At 38.8% G+C, this 23,123-nt stretch overlaps 2 protein-coding genes across 3 annotated transcripts in view; one reads left to right on the top strand and one right to left on the bottom strand.

Moving 5' to 3' along the window:
* The first annotated feature begins 291 nt into the window (after positions 1–291).
* On the top strand, positions 292–18,740 carry zhx3b (zinc fingers and homeoboxes 3b). Its single transcript, XM_055189450.2, has 3 exons — positions 292–546; positions 11,324–14,619; positions 18,113–18,740. The coding sequence occupies exons 2-3, from the start codon at positions 11,484–11,486 to the stop codon at positions 18,121–18,123; spliced, it is 3,147 nt and encodes a 1,048-aa protein (XP_055045425.2). The 5' UTR covers positions 292–546; positions 11,324–11,483; the 3' UTR covers positions 18,124–18,740.
* Positions 18,741–18,771: 31 nt separating this feature from the next.
* The window catches only part of plcg1 (phospholipase C, gamma 1), a 52,432-nt gene continuing 48,080 nt past the window's right edge, over positions 18,772–23,123 (bottom strand). For both annotated transcript variants that reach the window (XM_055189448.2, XM_055189449.2), the window contains exons 30-33: positions 22,881–23,042; positions 22,513–22,619; positions 22,182–22,426; positions 18,772–20,861 (exon numbers count right to left, since the gene is read on the bottom strand). In XM_055189448.2, the coding sequence (XP_055045423.2) occupies positions 20,822–20,861; positions 22,182–22,426; positions 22,513–22,619; positions 22,881–23,042 (554 nt within the window). In that variant the 3' untranslated portion in view covers positions 18,772–20,821. The remainder of the gene's footprint in view (positions 20,862–22,181; positions 22,427–22,512; positions 22,620–22,880; positions 23,043–23,123) is intronic.

Raw genomic sequence — 23,123 nt, 5'->3', positions numbered from 1 at the left:
GACAGGGATTAGATTAGTCCTAGACTTAAAATAAATTTAAGAGCTATCCAAACTAAAAAAAAAAAAAGGTCTGCAGTGCCACTGACATATTTTAAAATACATCAGTGTCCTTTGTTCTTCATCAAACTGCACAAAAGTAATGTTTTTAGTAAGGCATGTTTGTTAAAACTAATTATATTTCCTAATTAAACTAAGGTCTAGTCCTGGTTTAAGCTAATCCTTGTCCGGGAAACCGCCCCATAATGATACAATTTTAAGGTCTTTGCAGTCGCTGGAGTAGCCTCAAACGATGATCCTCGGCTGTTCGTCGAACGTCAGTGACGCGTAGAGTCACATGACACTGCTGATGGTGACGCACTGCGCGAGTTTCTTTTCCCGTCTGTGTTTAACACGCTCACGCACAGAGCTAGACTGGACATAAACAAGAGTGGAAGGCCTTTGCGTTACATTCATCAGTACACGCTGATATTACATATTAGCTCTTTTAATTTTGTGTATGACTGCAGAAGCTGGTCGTCGGTGACAGGATTTGGCTTGTGCGCGCGGGTGAGTTTGACTTATTGTTACAACACCAACGCCACAGTGTATCATTATTACAACAGTTAAACAAAGTCTATCAGTGTAAGTGTGTGTGTGTAATGACTACTTGAGGTGGGTGATGTAGTTTGGGGTAATATTCAATATGTTATACTTCATAATGTTAGTATGTATGATGCAAGTACAATTAAAAGTTGATTTGTAAGACGTTACCTGTGTTATCAGACAAGTGCTGTAACGTTATATGGTTTTCGAGTGTAGAGATTCATGACATGTTAAACTAAAATTATTTATTGTGGTTTATTTATAGTCTATTTTATGTTATGTGTTTAATAATTATTAAGTATCCAAATTTATTATAAGTGTTTCTAATTCACATGCTTATACCAGGTTGCCCACGGGTCCTTGAAATCCTTGAAAGTTTGTGAATCTGGGGGGAAAAATTCAAGGCCCTGGGAAGTTTTTGAAAAATATATACATAGATACATGTCATTGAAAGTGCTTCAATCTATTTTATGCAAGAAGTTTTCTGGAAAAAAATCCATATTTTTTCCTTGTGTAGTGTAGGATAATATCATAAAAAATATTTTTAAAAAAGACTTATAAGCACACATGCTAAACTGTTCGCTTGATATGCTTATATCTTCTGTATGCAAATGTTGATTCATACCAAAATGCTTTTTTGCATAGTTGTGTTTGACAAATGAAAACGTCTCTGGTTACGTATGAAACTGTTGTTCCCTGAGAAGGGAACGAGACGCTGCGTCTCCCTTGCCATATTTCCTGCGTCCCTGTAACGGCATCTTTGGCTATATTTCAGATAGCGATATACTTCCTGGCACCTGCGTCACCCTGTCTTTGTCGTTAAGCCTCACCATTGGTTAAATTTGATTTACACATTCAGATGCACTTACTTCTGGAGGCGTCCACAAAGTATCACTGCAGTGACACAGCGCAAGTTCCCTAATAAGGGAACTGTAACAATGTCTCTTTAAAGGTAACACAATGTAACCTTGCTCTCACTTGAAATGTGTCCCCACATTTAGTCCTTGTATTTGAGGGTATTGGACCTGGAAAGTCGTTGGAAGGTCCTTGAATTTGAAGTTAACTACTAGGGTGTGTGGGAACCCTGATATACTGTCCAGTTGGTCAGTCATTCATCAATAATAAACTCTCTTGTGTAAAAGCAATTCAAGTAATTAATCTGTAAATTGAAATATGTACATTTTTAAGAATATAAATATATAATGATACACTGTAAAAAATGTCTGTAGTAATTACAGTATTAATGGGTATTACTGGCAACTAGCTGCCAGTAACTTACTGTAGATTTTACATTTATATTATTTACTGGCAACATTTTGTTCAAAGTTAAATGAACATGAAACATTTTTTGACTTTATCTTCTACTACAGTAAGTTACTGGCAACCAGCTGCAAAATTACAGCAAATTTTTTAGAGTGTAGGGTAGTATTTTGGCCAGGCCTCGTAATCAAAAGATTATCAGCATCACACGTGTATGGTTGTCTGAGTTGTGTTTGTGTGTGTCAGCCATTGACAACACTTCTCTTGATCACATTTTAATATTTTATTAAAAGTTTAGGAGTGTAATGTGGTCAGTAAAGTACAGCGTGAAAGTGATAAACAGAAAAACAATCTCGCAGTCTCATCACATCATGAAGTCAGTTTCTTAGCTTAAAAAGGTAACTTAACTGAAAGTTATCTAAACCTCAACAGAGTCTTGGTTAGTAAAACAAAACTCTTTCTGTGTGTTAAATGACAATTGTTTGAGACAATTAAGTGAATGAGAGAGATTACTGTAGAAAGAAAATCTTTATCTTAACAGTGACAGTCAATGTATTCTTGTGGTAATAAGTTTTGTTTTTATGTACACACTAAATTTTTCTATTGTTTCAACCCATAATTGGGTCAAATATTGACAAACCCAACAGTTGGGTTCATTTTAACCCAAATGCTGGGTTGTTTCAACACATCGTTGAGTAACAACAGCCCAGCATAGGGTTATTTATAACCCAACACTTGAGTCCAAATTTGTTCATATAATTATGGGTTGAAACAACAGAGCAGAGTGTACTAATACTTATATCATTTTTCTGCTGTAGGAGGAAATAAACCCAAAACCATCAGTGAACACCTAACAAATCAAGATGTAGCGAACAAGTATGATGACGTTGCGCCATAAACAAGAAATGTGTATTTGTATCAAGATAAAGGGTCTATTGGTGGTATGCAATTCTTTTATTACTTTACTTGCCTTTCTCCCAGCATCCAGGTGGGATTTTAATATATTATAAGATATCTCTAAACATAACCTGCAAAGTGGAAACATTGATTTGGCTCGGGGTTAGGCATGCAGTTGTATGAATCCAGGACCAGGGCAGCAGGTCTCTGCACTGTGCGTTGTATCAGCTCTGGTCAGCTGGCATTGCGCTGCCTCGCTGGTTAAGAGACTGTGATGTCAGCCATTTTAAGTTGGACAGCAGAGCGTGTGGTGTGCCGCCATTTTTTCCCCTTTTTAACTGAACCTTAACACCTTAGGTGCTGGTCATCTGTACCTTCATTCTGCATCTGAAAAGCCAAATGTTGTTTGGTGCCTTTGAACTCTTGGTAATGATGTGCTGTTGTTGTTTTTTTTACAGTTATTGTTGGATTTTCAGTGAAATCTGAGTCAGAATCAGAATGCACTGGTATTCTCTGCTTTTCTCTCTGGTTATATCTTGTTTTTCAAAATGAACTGTAAATAGAAATAAAAAAAGTAAATTGGCCCAAGCTAGGGTTAGATTCTTACATTACATTGGATATTGTGCACCAGTATGTGCTTTACCTAAAAAGCCAACATATTGTGATCTGGCACTCTGGAAGAGGGGCTACGATAAATGATTCACAATGAGTGTGCTGGTGAGAACATTCGCACCTCACAAATGCAGAAACGTAGGATTAGGGCCTACTGTAGCGTCCGGAAAAAACCCAAACCAGTGAGAGTATTAGTGTGTGATTGTGTGTGTTTGAAGCAGTGTATGTGTGGGGGGGTGGTTGCCATGGGGATAGTAACACACCAGTGGTGCTGACGACCCGTCTCCCTGCAGACTGGGCTGAACTTGTTGAGGGAGTGAGACATTGAGAGGGGGAGGGGAGCAGGCACACTGACGATGGGATACGTGTGTTTTTGCCGAAGCACAAGAAGAAACGTTAAGTGAGAGTACAGTTTTCTTTATTAAAATCTATGTAACGCTCTCAGCCCTGACTATTGAAAGCTGTATTTGGGGGGGGGGGGGGGTAGCTGGCGTTTCTTACAACAAGCACATGGGTTAGAATCGGCCAGCTTAGACACCGGGCAAGCGATATTGATTATTTGCATGTCCTACAGAGAATCAAAGATATTCAGAATGATACGTGCCGGACTGTTAATACTTAGTTCAGTTAAAATGTATGCATCCTGGTATGGTACGGGGTGCTCACAGTAGTTAAAAAAAATGAATTTGGGGGTCAAACTTACTTGGGTACGGTGAGCATAGTATGAGTATGCCCTGAGTGCTTACAGTATTAACCGAATTAATTAACTTCTGCGCACTAACAAACAAATGTGCATTACATTGAAGTATTGCTGTTAAAACATTGCTGTGACATTTTTATTTCATAAACTAATTTTTAAAGCTTCTTTAAAGACTTGTGATCATTTAAGGTGGGTTTGTTCATTACTTGATATTCTTAAGTAATTGGTTACATTCTCTAGTTTAATTGTTTATTATTTGGCAATGAAGGCATTGGTTTCGTACTATGGGATTTCGAATGGAAAATTTGTATTTGAAGCTTATTTAAGAGTCGCTCAATGCAAATGGCAGCTCATCTCTCAGGCTGACCACTTGCTAAACAGCTCATGGTGGAACATTCCAGAGTCTTTTTGAGCAAACCAGTGAGGTGGTTCTTTGGAGCGAAGGAGGAGGACGACGACGACATGGGGGTTACGGCTGTGTGATTGTTGGATGAGGGTGGGTAGAAAAAGGGTGTGTGTGATGGGGGTGGGGACGAATCAAGGCAAAAAAATTCCTTGCTGAAACACCTCACTGCTTCCTGCAACAGTTCACGCCCCCTCCGCAAAATATGTGCATACACGCTCACACCCCAGCCCAAACTCACAGGCTGTTTATACCTGGTTTTAAGATGCATTTTGGTCAATTGGATCACAAGTGGATGAGAGGGACACATTCACGTTTACACCTGGTATTTTATCTGTCTCTCTTGTCCACTTTCGACCGCTTCTGTCCTGATTAGTTTGAGGAGATGGTCTGTGGAGAAACTGTGGGCGAGTCCCTCAGTAAGTTTAAATGCGAGCGGGTGAAATGACAGGTTTAAATTAAAGCAAACGTATATGACATTTCACACTTGCAAAATGAAACAAATGAAAACGGCAGAAGAGCAGCGGCTTCAGTTTTATCAATGAAAGCTTAAAGATGGGTTTGTGCTAAAAGTCATGACCTACAGAAAAAACATTGTGCTCAGTAGTAGTACATTACATTTGGTGGAGAGTAGACGGGCTCTTGTGGCTGTTCGAATACATTCGACCACATGCGCATCTACACCACAACAGCAATCCGGTCGAAAGTGTTTTCGACTGTCACACAGAAATGTGGAAAGCCCACTTTCAACTTTGATGTCAAATTATAAAAAGAGAAATATCCTATTTTATGCTGCTCATTATTTTATGCAATCAGTGATTTGTTACTTTCCTGACATTTTTAGCTTGCGTGCAAAGCTAATGAGTCAAACAATAAGCCTGACTAAAACACACATTGCCAAAGAATTAAGCATGTGAACTGCAAACACTGAATGTTTTGTGTATTTACATTCATTTACAAATAAATACATCATAAGTTAGTTTGTAGAGCAAATTATATTCATAAATTAACTTTGGAGATGAAGATGGGCTTAAATGGTACAATGCCACAAAACACATGCAAAAAAAAGTTCTTCGCAGTGATGCCAAAGAATAACTATTTCTGGTTCCTCAAAGAACCATTCAGTTAAAGGTTATTTTATATTATTTATAATATTTTTATAATCTGAATAATATTTTTCACCAAAAAGAACCTTTTAAAAAACAACGTTTTCTTGTATGTTAAGGGGTCTTTATGGAACCATTCAGCACCAAATTGTTCTTCTATGGCATTGTGAAGCACCTTTTAAGTACTCGGATCATAAAATCCATTATAATGTCGGTTTAAAAATGTATGTATCTTCATTTCGTTGCTTATGGCAGCACCTTAAGGTCTGGTTGATTAGCATTGCAAGATCTGACTTTGATCCACTGGAGAACTGAAATCATAGAAATGCACTATATGGATTGTCATGGAAAAACAAATATAAAAAAAAATCTAACAACTTTTATTTTATTTGTATATATATATATATATATATATATATATATATATACAGGGAGTGCAGAATTATTAGGCAAGTTGTATTTTTGAGGATTACTTTTGTTATTGTACAACTACAGTGCTCTTGGTCAATTCAAAATGTTAACAAACCCTCAAACTTGAACATTTAAGTAGTAAAAGTGAAATTTTGGCTTTCTTAAGAGAATATTTCTATGTACATCATTATTAGTCAACTATTAGTGTGCAGAATTATTAGGCAACTAAATGAAAAACAAAGATTTTACCATCTCACCTGTTTTTTTTTCAACTGTTAAATTGAGAATAATAAACAAACTCTAAATTTACAAAAAAAATTAATAAAACAATAAAAAATAAAAATATATATAAACTCAGTGACCAATATAGCCACCCTTCTTTTCGATAACAGTCACAAGCCTTCCATTCACGGATTCAGTTAGTTTCTTGATCTGGTCTGAACCAACATTTTGTGCAGACGCAACCACAGCCTCCCAGACACTGTTCAGAGAGGTGTACTGTTTACCTTCACTGTAAATGTCCTGCTTAAGAAGGGATCAAAAGGTCTCAATAGGGTTTAAGTCAGGTGAAGAAGTGGGCCATGTCATTAGTTTTTCATCTCTAAGGCCTTTACTGGCCAGCCATGCAGTGGAGTACTTCGATGTATGTGATGGAGCGTTGTCTTACAAAATAATCAGTCTTCTTGAAAGATGCAAACTTTTTCCTGTACCACTGCTTGAAGAAAGTGTCGTCTACATTACAGGCAGGCAGGCACAGACAGGTATTATTAAACATGAGCTTGTTGGACCTTTTTGGGTTGAAAATGGAAATAAAAAACAACTCTCAGACCTACTGCCAATTTTTAGAAGACACTTTCTTCAAGCAGTGGTACAGGAAAAAATCTACATCTGTCAATAAGACTTTTTTATGCAAGACAACGCTTCATCACACGCATCAAAGCACTCAACCGAGTGGCCGGCCAGCAAAGGCCTTAAAGGTGAAAAACTAATGACATGGCCCCTTCTTCAACTGACTTAAACCCTATTGAGACCTTTTGATCCCTTCTTAAGCAGGACATTTACAGTGAAGGTAAACAGTACACCTCTCTGAACAGTGTCTGGGAGCCTGTGGTTGCGTCTGCACAAAATGTTGGTTCAGACCAGATCAAGAAACTGACTCAATCCGTGAATGGAAGGCTTGTGACTGTTATCGAAAAGAAGGGTGGCTATATTGGTCACTGAGTCTATATATATATATATATTTTTATTGTTTTATTAATTTTTTTTGTAAATGTAGAGTTTGTTTATTATTCTCACTTTAACAGTTGAAAAAAAAAACAAGTAAGATGGTAAAATCTTTGTTTTTCATTTAGTTGCCTAATAATTCTGCACACTAATAGTTGCCTAATAATGATGTACATAGAAATATTCTGTTAAGAAAGCCAAAACTTCACTTTTACTACTTAAATGTTCAGGTTTGAGGGTTTGTTAACATTTTGAATTGACCAAGAGCACTGTAGTTGTACAATAACAAAAGTAATCCTCAAAAATACAACTTGCCTAACAATTCTGCACTCCCTGTATATATATATGCATGCATCTATTTGTGCAGAGTTGTAATCTCATATGGATTGTAAATTGTCAATTTTTTCTTGCCTGTAATTTAGTTAGAGGCAAGAAACAGGTTTAGCAGCTGCACAGATATAATTTCATTGCCTTTTTTTGCAACATCTTTTGACTGAGAGCGTCCTCTTGTTATGCGTAGTTGATCTTCTGACAACAAACAGGCGTGTTGCAGTGTGATATTCCACAAGCGTTCATAAGACCCCACTCTGCTATACAACACCTCTGTTGTGTAAACAGCTTGTCACATCTGGGTGTTGCATTTGGTAATGTGGGGTTTCAGTAATTCACAGACACATATATATGAAATGTGTCATATGCTGTGGTCAACAGTTAGTTAGCTGTGTTAGACCCGGCCAATCAAATTACAAAACTATTATTATTATTATTAGCCTTCCGTCAAATTACAAAACTATTATTATTATTATTAGCCTTCCGTTATGAATTGGGCAAAGGTAAAGAGACTTGCTGAACAATTTTTTTTATTTTTACCCAAAAAATGTTACGAATTGCAGCTTTAATATAATAGTAACAGGATAATTGTAACAGTGTTAAATCTAATCAAAAATATTTACAAATTAAATATTTGCATAAAGGCTAGAAATTACCTTTTTTTTTAGTTTTTTTTTTAAATTTGTATTACTTGATAGGTCTAAGAAAACAAATAACTCGTTATACGCAGTTGTGCGAGTTCTTAAATATTTTAATTCAATATTTTAAAGAGCACCTATTTTCCTGTTCATGATTTTACATTTCTTTTGGTGTGTAAGTGTGTGTTAGTACATGTTAACGATCTGCAAAGTTGCAAATGACGTGAGTCATCGGGCCCTATTTTAACGATCTAAGCGCATTGTCTAAAGCGCACAACGCAACGTCTAAATGGGTGTGTCCGAATCCACTTTTGCTAATTTAACGACGAGAAAAATGGTTTGTGCGCCGAGCGCATGGTCAAAAAGGGTTGGTCCTATTGTTTGTAATGGGAGTATTTTGGGCGTAACGTGAAATAAACCAATGAGAGTCTCAGCTCTCATCCCCTTTAAAAGCAAGTTTGCGCTGGCGCTATGTCTAATCCCTATTTAGATGACGGACTTTGTAAACTGAAAAACTAAGCGGAGGAAGAAGATCCCCAGTTTAAGATTAATGTTAAATAATTGTGTTGTTTTTCATTTGTATTGAAACTGTTATTTTTTTCATTAAAACCTTTAAAAAACAGTTTTCTTTTAGTCATGGAAGTAAAAAATCAGGCTTTTAATTGCTTTAAATGTATGGCTATCCAATATCATCAAAAAAATAATGTACAAGTATGTAAGAAAAGGTTTGTACTCTAAAAATACTTTATTTCTAACAAACAGGAGATAAAGAATTTACAAACGGTTCTCTGCAAGGTTCAGCACTTGGACAGCGTCAGTTTTTTTAAGCATTACTTAAAAATGTTTCTCATCTCACCATATCCACAGGTACAGAGTCATCATATACAATAAATCCGTGAGGTAGAATTTAAATAAAACATTTAGAAATAGATGCATTTGTTTAAAGCAAAGCATTTATTTACTTACCAGGCTGCAGGTGAAGCAGCTCTTTGCACCTTCTAACGTCTCATAATTAGTCCTCATTTATGTCCAAGAGACTCAATAATAATTTTTTACATTCAATCCTTTAATTTTTCATATTTAAAAGCAGTTTTGTACTGCTGCGCATTCATGTATGTGTTAAGCAAACCCGCGTTGTCATCCCGTTTCTAGGCGCATATTCCTAATGCGCTCTTTAAATAACAAAAAAAAACATATTGCGCCATTGACTTTAGACTTTAGAGCAGTTTTTGTTGGTCAATGGCGTAGTCTATTTTAGTTGCCTCAAAATAGCAACGCGCCAACAATGCGCCTTAACACACCTCGTTTTCAGACCAGAACGCCCATGGGCGCAAAAGGGGGCGCAAATGCATTTGCTATTTAAAGAACGTGGCACTAAACGTGAAAATGATAATTGCGCAGGGTGGAAATTAGCAAAAGACTCTGGGCAGCGCATTGCGCTGCATTGCGCCGGGTGTAAGATAGAGCCCATTGTCTCTAACTTAACTGAAGCACTTCTATTAATTCAGTTTAATTCAATACAAATGTACTTATATAGAACTTTTCACAATATAAATAGTTTCAAAGGCATTTATAAGATGCATTCTGTATTAGATTAATCAGATATCTAGACACAATATAAATGTTAATGATATATTAGTTTTACACATGCACCTTTTATACAAAATGCGCTCTTGATCGGAAGTGCAAGTGAACTTTTACGTGCTAGCCAGAAAGTCTAACTCCCATTGTGTTTGTCATATTTATCTCAGCTGCTCTTGCTTTTTATTTCTGTCTGACAGAAAAGATGTTTTGTCCGTCTGGCTTGTCTTTCTGGTATCACTTTTGGTGTTTAAATATATGAGATGAAAAAGCTTTGATCTTGTGGTAGACTAGACTTGTATGACAGCTGAACATCTTGCGCTTGCATTTTTGTCAACCTTACTGAAGTGAAGCCAAGTATTATCTAGTACTGCAAATTAAAATGACAAAATAGCCATTCATACATTGAAGTGCAAAAACTTTAAGGGCCAATATTCTGTTGCTAAAAATCACATTATATTGTGTATTTGGTGTAATGTGTTTATTTCGTTTATGGTTCAAAAATGCATTATTTTTCACATACTGTACATTATTGTAGCAGCTTTATGCCCCGCCATTCTGTAACTTGTTGATTTGTACAAAGCTCATCATTCTGAGAAAGCGCGGTGTGATCTGATTGGCCAGCCCTCCAGTGCATTGTGATTGGCCGAAAACCTCAAGTGCGTAAACTGAAATGTGACGCTCCTTGCCATGTTTGGAAGATCAGCTCCCAAAGCAATAATGAAAGGAGATAATATTGTCTTTAATATCTTATCAATACAAGCCTGAATCTAAGCCAGAAAATGCATATGACCAAGCTGATCAATCAACTTTAAGCTCCCACACGCGGTTTCTGCTTATCTCGTATTAATCTTGAGTACATAATGAGTAGTATTACATCCTTCATATCGCCGAAGAGTCTTTAGTTTGATCAGTTTTAAAAAAGACAGATCAGCTGTACCGATTCTTCTAGGTAATGTCTACCCATGATATGGAAGATGTACCCAAACTTTCCGAAGCTTGTACGAACCCTGGCGAAATGCTTTCGACACCGTAATACTCTGTAACACGTCCAACTGCTTTTTTGACACTTTGCCCATGTTTAGCATGAGGAATCCAACTCTTAAACTTTGTATATAAGTCAGATTGCACGAAATACTGTTACCCCCCCCCCCCCCAAGTAAAAGATTGGTAAGGTAAAGATAATAAAACTTAAAGCCATGTCTGCATTTGTGATCGTAGAAATGACAAACAACACGCTACTCTACACTGCTCAAAACTTGCGTTTGTATCATCAATAAGAAATTCTTTAATTATGAAAACATAGGTCACTGCAGGCTGTGAATCAGAAGGGCCAGTGTGTACTTGCAAAGTGTATGACGTCCAACTGCAGGGGTTTGAATCTTTAATATTTGCAACTTTACAGATCTTTTATATGCACAGACATCTTTTAACACTCTCAATGACTTAATGACTTCTTTAAGATTGTAGTCCATAAGCCAGTACTACTGGTCAGCAGTGCCCCTTTACGTATCTAATTTATTTATTTTTAATATGTAGTTTCAAGATTTTCTCATGTCAAATTTTTGCTTTTTTCCAGGTTGATATTCAGAGGTCTTGAATACATATAATGCTACATCGAATACTCTGATGATGGACTAATGATCATGTCCCTCACCGAGGTTTTAATGGATGCCTGTAAGAGTGGATAACAGCAATAATTCATTGGGCATCTTACTAGACACTGCTCCAAAAGAACCATGGCTAGCAAGAGGAAGTCTACCATTCCATGCATGATTCCTGTAAAAACCATGCATCTTCAGGATGACCTTGAAAGGGAAATACCGTCTCCATTGTCTAAGGACATTGGCTTCTCTTTCAGGGAGGAGACAAGTGGAAAAGGCAGTCCAAGTTTAAGTGAGTCCTCTGGACAAGAAGCAGGTGATATGAATAAGGACAGTGGCACTTATACTTGTAGACCTTGTAACTTTGAGACCCAGGACTTAAACCTTTTCCTTGATCATGTCTACAGTGGACATCCAGATTTTCGCATTGACCCTTGTTTTCTCTGTGTGGATTGTGGTGTAAGAGCTGCAAAATTTGAAGGCTTAGCGCTGCACAATGCCCGTGTACATCCCAGTACAATAACCACCACACTTCAACTAAAAAAAAAGGACAACAGGTTCATGGTAGAGCAGAGTGTTATCATGGAACCTTATGAAAGCACTAGCTTTAAAGAAACTGAGATTTCCATCACCAAGACACCAATCATGAAAATGCTCAAGGCTAAATCAGAACACAAAAGAATTATAGTTTCTCATTCTGCAACTGATGATCCTTCCTCATCTATTACTAAACTGGTGGAAAAAAATGAAACTCCTGCTGTTACTGTAACGCATGTGCCCACTATTGTACACAATGGAGCAGCCAACAAGGTTGCCTTGTCACCAGCCATACAGATTGTTAATGGCTCTGGGGCTTTACCAATACTCAAGACAGCTGTTACACAAGTTGTGTCTGTTTTGCAAAATAGAAGTGTTAACCAACAGTCTGCTCCAGTCACTGTCACCTCATCCCTCTCCTCCTCTGCAGGCTCATCATCAAGTACCAGGAATCTTCCAAAAGTTATGATTCCTCTCAGTAGCATTCCTACGTACAGTGCATCCATGGACAATAGCAGTTTCTTAAAGACATCTTTTAGCAAGTTCCCCTATCCAACAAAGGCTGAGTTGTGCTACCTTACAGTTGTCACAAAGTACCCTGAAGAACAGATCAAGATCTGGTTTACAGCACAGAGACTGAAACAAGGAATCAGCTGGTCTCCAGAGGAGATTGAGGATGCCCGCAGAAAGATGTTCAATACAATTATCCAAACAGCAGCTTCCTCTGGCCAGCAGCAACGCCAGTCCCACCAGACAACTTCTCAGCCAACTATCACAGTTCTGGGAACAACTGGCATCCCTCACATTTTACAGGGTAGTCTGGTTGGGCAAGGAGGGGTAATTGTCACCCAGCCTATGATAACTAATGGAATTCAGGTCAGCAGTGCCCCTGTTACACTTGCTGTAACACCAAAGCCCCAGGCTGCTGCTAAACCTATGATGCAGACAAGACCTGCTGCGGCCCTAGTAGCTGACAAAGGAATCAGCATGGTTTTAGGCACTGTTGGTAGCAGCAGCAGTGGAAATTGCAGCAGTAGCAGTAATGTTAGTACTGGCAGCAGTTCAAGCAGTATTAGTAGTACTAGCAGCTTAAGTAGCCAGGCTAGTGTAATCAGTATTGACTCTAGCAGCACTGCAAAGTCAAACAACAAGAGTAATATAAAGGTCAATACATCTGGTACTAATGGCACTTGTTTTCAAAGTAAAGGTAATACAGTAAAAAGGTCCAGTCAGGATAAAGGCAAATCTGAGATTAAAAGTGATATTAACACCCTCATGTCAACAATTGCCACCGATAGCACAACACCAAGTAAATCAGACTCCCCACGCCCTATCTCTACGAACTCTGGTATTTTTTCCACCATGAATCTTCTGGACCCCAGCTTTAACAAAGCCAAAAAGTCTCAGGAACAGTTGGCAGCTTTAAAGAAGAGCTTCCTAGTTAGCCAGTTTCCTAATCAAATGGAAGTAGACCGGCTTACCAGCCTTACCGGTCTGTCTGTGCGCGAGGTACGAAAGTGGTTCAGTGATCGTCGGTACCATTACCGTAATCTAAAGGGCTCTAGGTCAAGTGCTGGTGGTCAGACTGTTGCTGCACTTGTTGCTGTAGACCTGTCAGAAAACAGCACACAACCTGAGAGGCCTAAAACACCCCAGCAATCACCCATCAATCCCTTACAGACAACATCTCCACCAACTCCCACAAAACGTCATCCACGACCCCAGTCACCAGATTTTACCGCTATACGGTATAAAGAGCGTGAACCTCACCAGGTGCATGCTTTAGAAGCTAGTTTTGCACAAGACCCAGAACCATGTGGTGAAGAAGTTGACAGGTTGAGAGCAGAAACAAAGATGACTCGTCGTGAGATCCATGGCTGGTTTGCTGAGCGGCGGAGGAGGGTGGCAGCAGAGAAAAAAAAAGAGGAAGCAGAGAGGGTAGAAACTGAAGATGGAGAAGGAAATGAGAAAACAAGCAATGAACAGACACACGAAGCAGAGGATCCCTCCTTGGAGACACAGCAACAAGGCAAAGAGGAGAAACAGAAGGAGGAGACTGAGCCAAAAGTTAACCCTATCAAAATCAATCTCAAAATGTTGAAAGTAACTGAATCTAATGGAAAAGATGAGCTAGAGGAAAGTGAGCTCATTGAGGCAACTGAAGTGCTGCCATCTATTTCTGATACCAGTCTAAATCAGATGTCTCTATACCGAGGTAAAAAAACACCTGAACAGCTCCACTTGCTGAAGCAAGTCTTTGCACGGACCCACTGGCCAAGTAGTCCCCAGTACGATGAACTGGCAGAAAAAACGGGCCTACCACGACCAGAGGTGGGGCGCTGGTTTGGAGGTTGCCGCTACGTCTTAAAGAATGGTCAGCTCAAGTGGCTTGAAAGTTATCAGACCATGGTAGATGAGGAAGACTTCCAGAAGGCTAACATTAATGTGCTGAAGGAACACCTGAATGCCTATGGAAAGCTCGATGAGAGTAAATTGGAGGAGATTGTCAAATCAAGTGGCTTGGGTGAGGAATCAGTCCGACGGTGGTTTGCTATTAAGACACCACTTTTAGTGGAGGATAGTGAGTCTGGATCATTGTCTGCAGTAACCCTAACTGAAACTGCTCAAGTATCACAGCTTTCAGACCAAGAAGATGAAGTGGAGCAGCCACTAAGCAGCCTAATCTCAAAGGATCAAGCCACAGAGTCAACAGATACAGTATCCACTAAACAAGGTAAATTTGTTATGTTATAAATGCTCTGTTTGGACACATGAATTGGTACCCAGGTTGTGCCAAATAATATTGTGTTTATATAACAACATTGTCTTAATGGCTGGAATACACTACATGACTTTTGCTCAGATTTTTTCCCCGATTTGCAGTCAACAATAGTTGGTGAAAGTCTGCAATAGTCTGCGGATTTTGATCAGTAAGAGTTGACAGATTTCACAGAAAATCATGCAGTGTATCATGGCACAGTCTGCTCGGTCTATGGTATAATTTAATCGTAGGATAGTGCATGACTGCATCTACCCAAGACTGCACCCAGGTGCACTTGGCTTGTTGTTTATTTTGTGACTCAGCATTTAGAAGAGCTTCTCACACTTGAAATTTATAACCCTGGGTCATTCTCATCAATGTTCTTATTTGCATTTATGCATTGTCAACAGTCATGACTGGACTGAATTCTGCTGACTGTATAACACATTGTGCTGCTGCCTTAACAATTGCTTGTCTAGGGCTATTGCATAAATGAGACAAAATGTCACCACACATAGCCTTCTCAACTGTTTTAGAACTCCTGAGAAGTTTTACTCAAGTTTTAATTCAGACATTTTTAGTCGCCATGTTGTAGATGTCTCCCTAATTAACACACCAAAGGTCTTTCTCCACTGACCACGTATATTCAGTGCGATAACACACTAGAACAAATACAATTGATGTCTATGAATGACTTCACATTGGCCGCAGTTATTTCTGCGGCAAAAAAAGCAAAAGTGTTCTATTGTGTCAAATTTTCCTTTTTTGGTGAAGCACAAGGGATCTAAGCACTGTCATGTTTCTGAAGCTGCTGCTGTTACACAGAATAGTGGTAGGGTGGCACAGAAAACTGGAAGAACTGCTTGTTTGTTTGTCTTTCAGTATAAATCATTAAACTTAGCAGTATAAATCACACAGGTAAATGCATATGATGTGCTCGGTTTTTATCGTTTATATATTTTGTTTTTATATCGGCTGTGTAAATCCCTGTGTTTCCAGAATGGGTGTACTGAATATCATCCTTGTCTTTAACAAAACAAACTCATTTGCACTGCTCCTATTGGTAGCAGTGAAATGCTTTTTATTTCTCAAATTTTTTGTTGAGTTTCCACCCGTTGTTTTATATAAGCTTTGTTAAACTCTTTATGTTGAAGCTCGGAAGGTTAACCGCTGCTTCAATGCTGAGTGGACTGTGCACACGTGATGCTCATACAAGCGTGAAACAGCTGGTCAAGTTTAAATTGATTAAATTGAAATAAAACATAAACAACATGACATTGATATTCAAACACAACAATACTCAAACATACATATAAAACAGGCATTTTCCCCATTAGGATCCATGTTAAAAACAATCTGATATAGCTTTTATAATAGTTGGTGGCACTACTATTTTGAGAAAAACCTCCGTTGCAAACCTCCATTTAACTGAATAACATCAGTTTCACTTTTTTGTCATGTTAAAGCCAGCTGTAGGTTTACATAAGACTCCAGGGTTGCGCTGCAGTTTAGACAAACTTGGATGGAGTTCTTAAACTGAAACAAGGTCTGCAGCATTTATGAACTTCGCCAGTTATGAGGGTTGAAAAAGCTGGAGTAGTCTGGATGAAAGGCGTAACATGGGGAAAGTGAAAGGGACTTTATCAATTTAAGGTGAAAGCAGCAGATTCCAGGTGGTTTGAAAGCAGCACAAGAGAAACTGGCAGCCTTGCAGCAATTTACCACTCACTGCATCTCATGTGAAGTGGCCTTTAAGGCACAGACATGGCCAGCGTGTTTTTTACCTGCTTTTTTAGGCCTAGTCCACACGGACACGGGTATTTTTATAAACGTGAGTTTTTTCACGCGGTTCAGCCGTTCGTCCACACGAAACCGCAGTATCAGGGCACTGAAACCGAGCATATTTGAAAACCCCGGCCAGGGTGAGCTTTTTAAGAAACCCCGGTTACAGTGGTGTCGTGTAGAGAGTAAAACCGGGGGTTTTGCCTTGCGACGTCAGAGTGTGCGCCGTTATCCACTGTGTTTGACGTCAAGATTGTGCGCCGCTGACTGCTTTGTTGATGATTCTGTGCAAAGGCGGACGTATCTTGCTAATAATAACTGTGCTAACAGGGCTTCTAACATGTATACAGATAGATGCTCAGTTATCTCACTATATTGCGGAACACGATTTGGGTTATATCCCCGCCTGCTGGTGTGGCATGCTCTTGACAGCGCTTGATAGCGTGCTTTTGCTTTATCGTGTGGATGAATATTTAATTTAAACCGAGCACGTGTGGATGGGATTTTTTTTTTAGGGAAAACTCCGGTTATAAATATACCCGTGTCCGTGTGGATTCTCATTCTGTTGCCAGTGCAGTTAGGTCAGGTTATCGCCCTCTAGTGACCTCTTTAGTACAGTAACAAAATGTGAGGTTTAGGGCCAATCCCATTTCTCTGTCTTACCCCTTCCCCTTCCCCTACCACTTCGTCTTACCCCTAGCCCTTGTTCCTCAAAACCAAGTGTTAAGCGCTAGGGGTGAAAACATACCCCTATGAAATGAGACACCGCTTGGTTACGGTTACGTCATCATACATCGACGTTTGCTGGCTGCAACATCACCAGACGTGACAAATGTTGATCACAAACTTCCAAGATGCCGAGTGCAAGTGTAAGCGAAAGTGAATCAGCCGCCGAGTTTCTTCTGGCGTCCCTGTGTGATACAGGACGGTATACGTAAAGCACGTACCGATGTCTCCAAAGCAAGTAGTGTTATGCACTGATATCAAACGAAATGCGCTGCTAACGTTAATGGAATTTAGTTAAAACTGTAGACAAGCATGCAGTCCATTCATGGCTAGTTAGAGAAATACGGGAATGTTGTGCAAATCAGCAAATACGGGAATGTTGTGCAAATCAGCAACGTAACGTTAGCGTAGCAAACTAGCGAAATTTTAAAACATTTAAATTAAGAACATAATTCAAATATATATGAACAGGACTGTGTAGAGCACAAAACAAGACGTTAGTAATTTTTAAATTAATTATTAAGCCGAAAATACTTACATTTATGGGACTCTCTGGACGCCATTTTTGCCGGTTGCGCAGTGTATTCTGGGTACCCCTTGGTTTCAAGTAAGCTCGCGGAAATTCTTGGTTTTAAGGGGTATCTACCACTTGCCCTTAGCCCTACCCCTTGATCAAAACGAGAATTGGGATAGCCCTTACTCTCACGTGAACGTGCAAAACTAAGGGGTAGGGGTAAGGGGAAGGGGTAAGACAGAGAAATGGGATTGGCCCTTAAAACCACAGTAAGTAGGATTCTAAGTGTTGTTTTTTTTAACAAAATCAATGTCCTCATTGGTGTCAAATGACCTCTTGCAATGATCTGACTTTTCTTTGTAAGCTTATAATTTCTTCTCTTTATTTTCAGTTTACAATAATAACCTTTACAATTTATTTATAATACATGCATTTCTTTCATAGGGTCGGACTGATGAGGAGAATGGAGACAGGAATGGATGTGTTGAAGTGCAGAGGGATATTACCCAGCAAGATTACAGCACACGTCGTGGCCTTTATACCTTTTAAATGGGAACATCAGATATCATTGAAACATTAGCACTGGAGAACCCCTCGGCAAAACGTCTACCCCGAATAAACATTTGTTTTGCCCTAGAATTACTAGCTGTCCCACTGTACGAGATTCATGTCGGGATGCTCCCCCTCAAAAGCCAGCTACTTTTTCCTATTTACTGGACAGAGAAACCGACTTTGTCTGCAAGACGCACGAGAAGGCTGGGTGAAAAGCCACAAAGAAGTTTTCCTTGAATGGTTATTTTATAATCAGTGGTGTAATGTGGACTTGAGTGACTCATTTACAGTTGTATGAAACACACTGCACAGCTCTTATTGAGCCTTTTTGTAATTCTTAAAATATGATTGACAGAATTGCACCTCAGAGGTTTAGATGTATGCTGTAGGTAAAGTGTCATCGAGAGCAAAATTAAACTTAAATCATGAATTTATTGTCAAAACTTGTACCCGTGTGAAGGCCTGGGCTTATTCTGTGATTTTGTATAGATATTTGCAAAATAAATCCAATTAGAAACAATGGGTCATGCAATTTTATCAAGACAAATCACTTCTATTGTTAAGTACTTTATTCTCAGGCTTGATTATGTTTCATATGAAAAGCAAAATTAAAATGTATATTTTCTTCAATACAGCATAGGCACATATTACAGAAAAGGCTTGGTTTGTAAATAAGAACATCCGTAACAAAACACTGTTGCAAGAAAGCCTAGAAAAGGCATACATGTCCAACAGAGGATCTTCGATGTATTTAACTATACATACACCAAGGCACATGAAAGATGATGCAGCGAAAAGCAGAAACTCATTTACAGACAGGCAAAGAGTTACGGAAGTACAGAGATTTAAGAAATAAATGCAGGGGAAATGAACGGCGTTCCCTCTAAAATAGTTTGGCCTCATCTTTTTCTCTTTTATATGTTTAGGAAGTGATTATGGCCCCTGGACTTTTCTCCAATAGTCACACACAATTCAGTCCTGACCTCACCATAGTCAACATGGGTTTTTGTAAACTATGTTAAAGCAGATAAATGGAAAAATTACAAAAAATAAAGTAAAACCACATCAGGTTTAATGTTGTACTGACAGAATAATTTATACTTTTAACCACATTGCTTGCTTTATGCATGTAGTTCAGTGACATCCCAAGTTATACTGGCTACACGGGAAATGCTTAAAATTGCAAAGTTATTAAACCCCTACAGTTTTGATTTGTTTACATAAACGGTAAATCCTGAAATGTAGAAATCTGTATACTGAAATAACCTGGGTAATATGGTGGCAAAATACAAAATTACAATGACTGCTTGGCACCAAACAAAAGGCCACAAAAAAAAAAAAACTTTTGCCCAGAGCTAAAATAAATTACAAGCAAAGGTGAATTTTGTCAAGAACAACGTTCTCTTAAAATTAATGCTTAAGGTTTTTTACTGACCGATGTTTGGTCCTGATTTCATACATACATCAACTGAAATGTCTACCTTTGGCTTTCTTCACACAGACACAGAAGCTAACACATAATGGTACTAAATAATACATAAAATCCTCCTGTTTGACCTGAACATCCTTCAGGAAAAGTTATTTAAAAAATGTTGCTAAAATAAGAAGGCATATAGTAATATTCACAGATATTTTATAAAGAATAAGCACTGTGAAATGAGATGGTCCAAGTTCGTAAACGAAATACACTGTTCCCGACACTCCCATGGCATAAAACTGGCTTATAAACCAAACCTGAGCTGGTCTACTTAAAACACAAAACAAGGAGAGTGATATTGCTCTCTGGTCACTTCATTTTATTCTAACAACTAACATGTCTGTTTTTGAGTTAACGTATTGATAAGAAGCTATGATCTCTTATACTGCCATCTCTCTGTCTAAAAACACCCTGGATTATGAAATGTGCATCCCGGATTATGTCAAACTTCAGTCCGATGCAGACAGAGGAAAGGAGAAAGAGCAAGAATTTGAAAAACAATTAAAATGGCCAAGCCTTCATGTTAGAAAAAAAGACAACTTTAAAACAAATGCTTAAATAATACAAATAATCATTTGGAAACGGAAACAAAATCTGGAGTGAGAGGCTCTTTGAGAGCAGATGTTTTCTGATCGACAGCAGAACATGGAGCACGCACATTTATATACTTGTATATAAGCCAGAGAGAGAGAGAGTAAAGAAAGAATTATTACTCCATAAATGTTAACCTGGGATCAGTTTCAAAGTGAAGAATGATACAGTCCCCACTCAATTTTGAAACATTGATCTTTTAGCGTCCACCAGCACGCTGTTGTCCTTGCGTTTTACGCTGCGTCAGAATACACCTGTCCCTCGCGCTCCAGGTTCAGATTGTAGCTAAGCAGATATTTGTTTATTTCTGTCTGTAAGCAAAGGCTCCTCCATCATCTGCATGCTCCGCAAGTCCCTCTGCAACTCGCGTGGACACGAGCGGTAGAGTCACAGAGAGGGAGATCGGTCCAAAAATGCTGGCTACGATGATTTCCATAGAAACGGGTTTCACAGCTGTCCTTGACATCATCAGCCCTGAAGGAGCCTTGACGCTGGCCTCGCGTCTGTTCTGTCCATCTGTCAAGCGGCTCGGTTTACGCGCGGTTGTCGGCGCTGATGCGAGCCCTCCGAATCCTTGAAGAGTTAAGAAACAGCATGTGAATAAAAGACCATCATCATTTCACAGTTTTGTGAAGCCTGACATTGTCTTTTTCATAGACTGCACTATTTTCACAGTAAATAAATAAGTGCACAGCAATGCTGGCCCATGAACGATTATAGAAAAAGCACAGAAAATTATCTGAATTGTATGTACACCTGAAATTAATTTTTGGACAGAAATCACAATTACAAAGTATGATTTGGAGGACAGTTAAGTGAAATTCTGCTTGCAGGGCTCTTGGTGGCACCAGAGCCGTGAGTTGGGGCAAGAAAGAAAGACTGAAACTACATCTAAATGTGTTTAACGCATAAATACAGCCCCCGAAAAAAAATACAAGACCACTTCAAGATTATTTTGAGATTTTAAAAAAATTACTATTATTAGTATGTGTTTAAGTAAAATGATTTTTTGCGTTTCATTATGTCAACTACTAATAAAATAAAGTTTTTATTTGCATTTATGTACTGAAATGGGAAAAACTGATCAAATAGCAAAAAAAGATGCAACATTTTATAGACTTTGAATAACTGTAAAGAAATCAAGTTTATATTCATTTTTCAACACACAATACTAATGGTTTAATCTGTAATTTGGGAATAGTTCAAAAATAAATATTTGACAAAATAACCCTGATCATGCTCTCACTACTGAGGTTTGCTTTTGTTGGAATTCAACAGACATGAAATGGTCACAATAAATGTAGAAATGATGATCATTAAAAAGACAAAACTTCTGTGGCTATATATTCATTACAATTAACATAGATAGTTTCTTGTTTATGGATAAACATCTCTTTTATGGAATAAACATCTCTTTCAGCATCTCTTTCTTTACAAACACAGTCATCATTATGGGTGGGATGGGAATCAATTTCGATTCGATGAACAGTGCAGCACACCTAGCACCTCTGTCTGGATAAACTATGTGCATATTTTTACAGAACTGTGTTTATGTTATTATGTCTAAGCAGGCAATACAGATTTTGGGAAATGCTATTGAAATACAAGTCAGATGCGGGACGTGAATTAAAGGTGCCGTCTCTCCCTGATGAACAGAGAAAGGCAGAGAAAGACAATATCAAAATGTTTTATGCAGTTTAAAATGAATCAAACGGTCCTTCTGTGCTGCTCGTGTAAGCTCCGCTGTAGGTGCGCATCTGGTGTGCGCTCTCTAAAATGTCTGTGTGCTGCAGCGGTTGACTTCCGCCTTTTGGTTCCAATAACGTCACGTTATTATTTTGTAAACTAACTTATAAAGTGAATCGGTGTGAATCGCTAGAATTGTCATCATACCTCCTGCTTTCTTGGTCCAACAGCGCCTCCTGTGAGACTCGAAAGTCATCCAACGGAGACTGATATCGGGCCTCAAACGAGCCCTCCCGACCACGGTATCCCAGCGCCTGAGCCGGAGACGAAGGCAGAGGTGACATGGAGGACGTGGATGAAATCGAGCTGGTGTCGCCCATACGCTCCCGGCCCACCTGTAAGGCCATGGCGCCCGCCGCTGAGAACGGACTCAACATCTCGCCATTCTCATGCTGCAGTGAGAAACAATCAGTGTGTTGCTATCACAATACAGCATACTGAATGGGTTGATAAAATAGTGCATATCTACGGTACATACTATGATCTCATAGCCCACTCTTCCTCTGATGATTTCCATGTGCACCAGCAAAGATGCTAACTCTAGATCTTCACTGTAGCTGTTCTTCAGAGGAACTGATCGGTAGCCTGTAGGACAAAAAAAACATTTTACTTTCACTGCATGATGGAACTTCCTGTATCTGCTCTTGGTACTTGGTCTTGGTTATCATGTATAGTTTGGCTTCTTTCATCAAGCGAAAAGGGTTTAATGGGTGATAAGTAAGAAAGCAGTTACGCTGATGGAGGAGTTTGAATAATAAGAGACCAACATCCAAACCCTGGTTGAGGCCAGCAAGAAAAAAGTGCTACAGAAATCATACAATTTTTGTTTCTTATTTGAAACAACACCTGTTTTGAGGCAGTTGATGGGGAACGTTGCCTGGGCGAGAAAGTTCTGGTCATTGAACATGTCAATCTCATAGACGACAAAACGCAAGAATGCGAAGGAAGGATTGCACACGGTGAATCGGAAGGGCTTCCTGGGCCAAGTGGGGTTCAGACCGTTATCCGCTGCAAGATAAAGAAAAAGAAATAAGCCAGAGGAATATTCAATACTCGGAGGGATATGTACCAAAAAGATTATTTTTCAAT

The sequence above is a fragment of the Misgurnus anguillicaudatus genome, chromosome 13 (genome assembly GCF_027580225.2).
Source record: "Misgurnus anguillicaudatus chromosome 13, ASM2758022v2, whole genome shotgun sequence".
NCBI lineage: Eukaryota > Metazoa > Chordata > Actinopteri > Cypriniformes > Cobitidae > Misgurnus > Misgurnus anguillicaudatus.
Note: the sequence above shows the minus strand (reverse complement) of the source record. Positions and strands in the feature narration are given on the sequence as shown.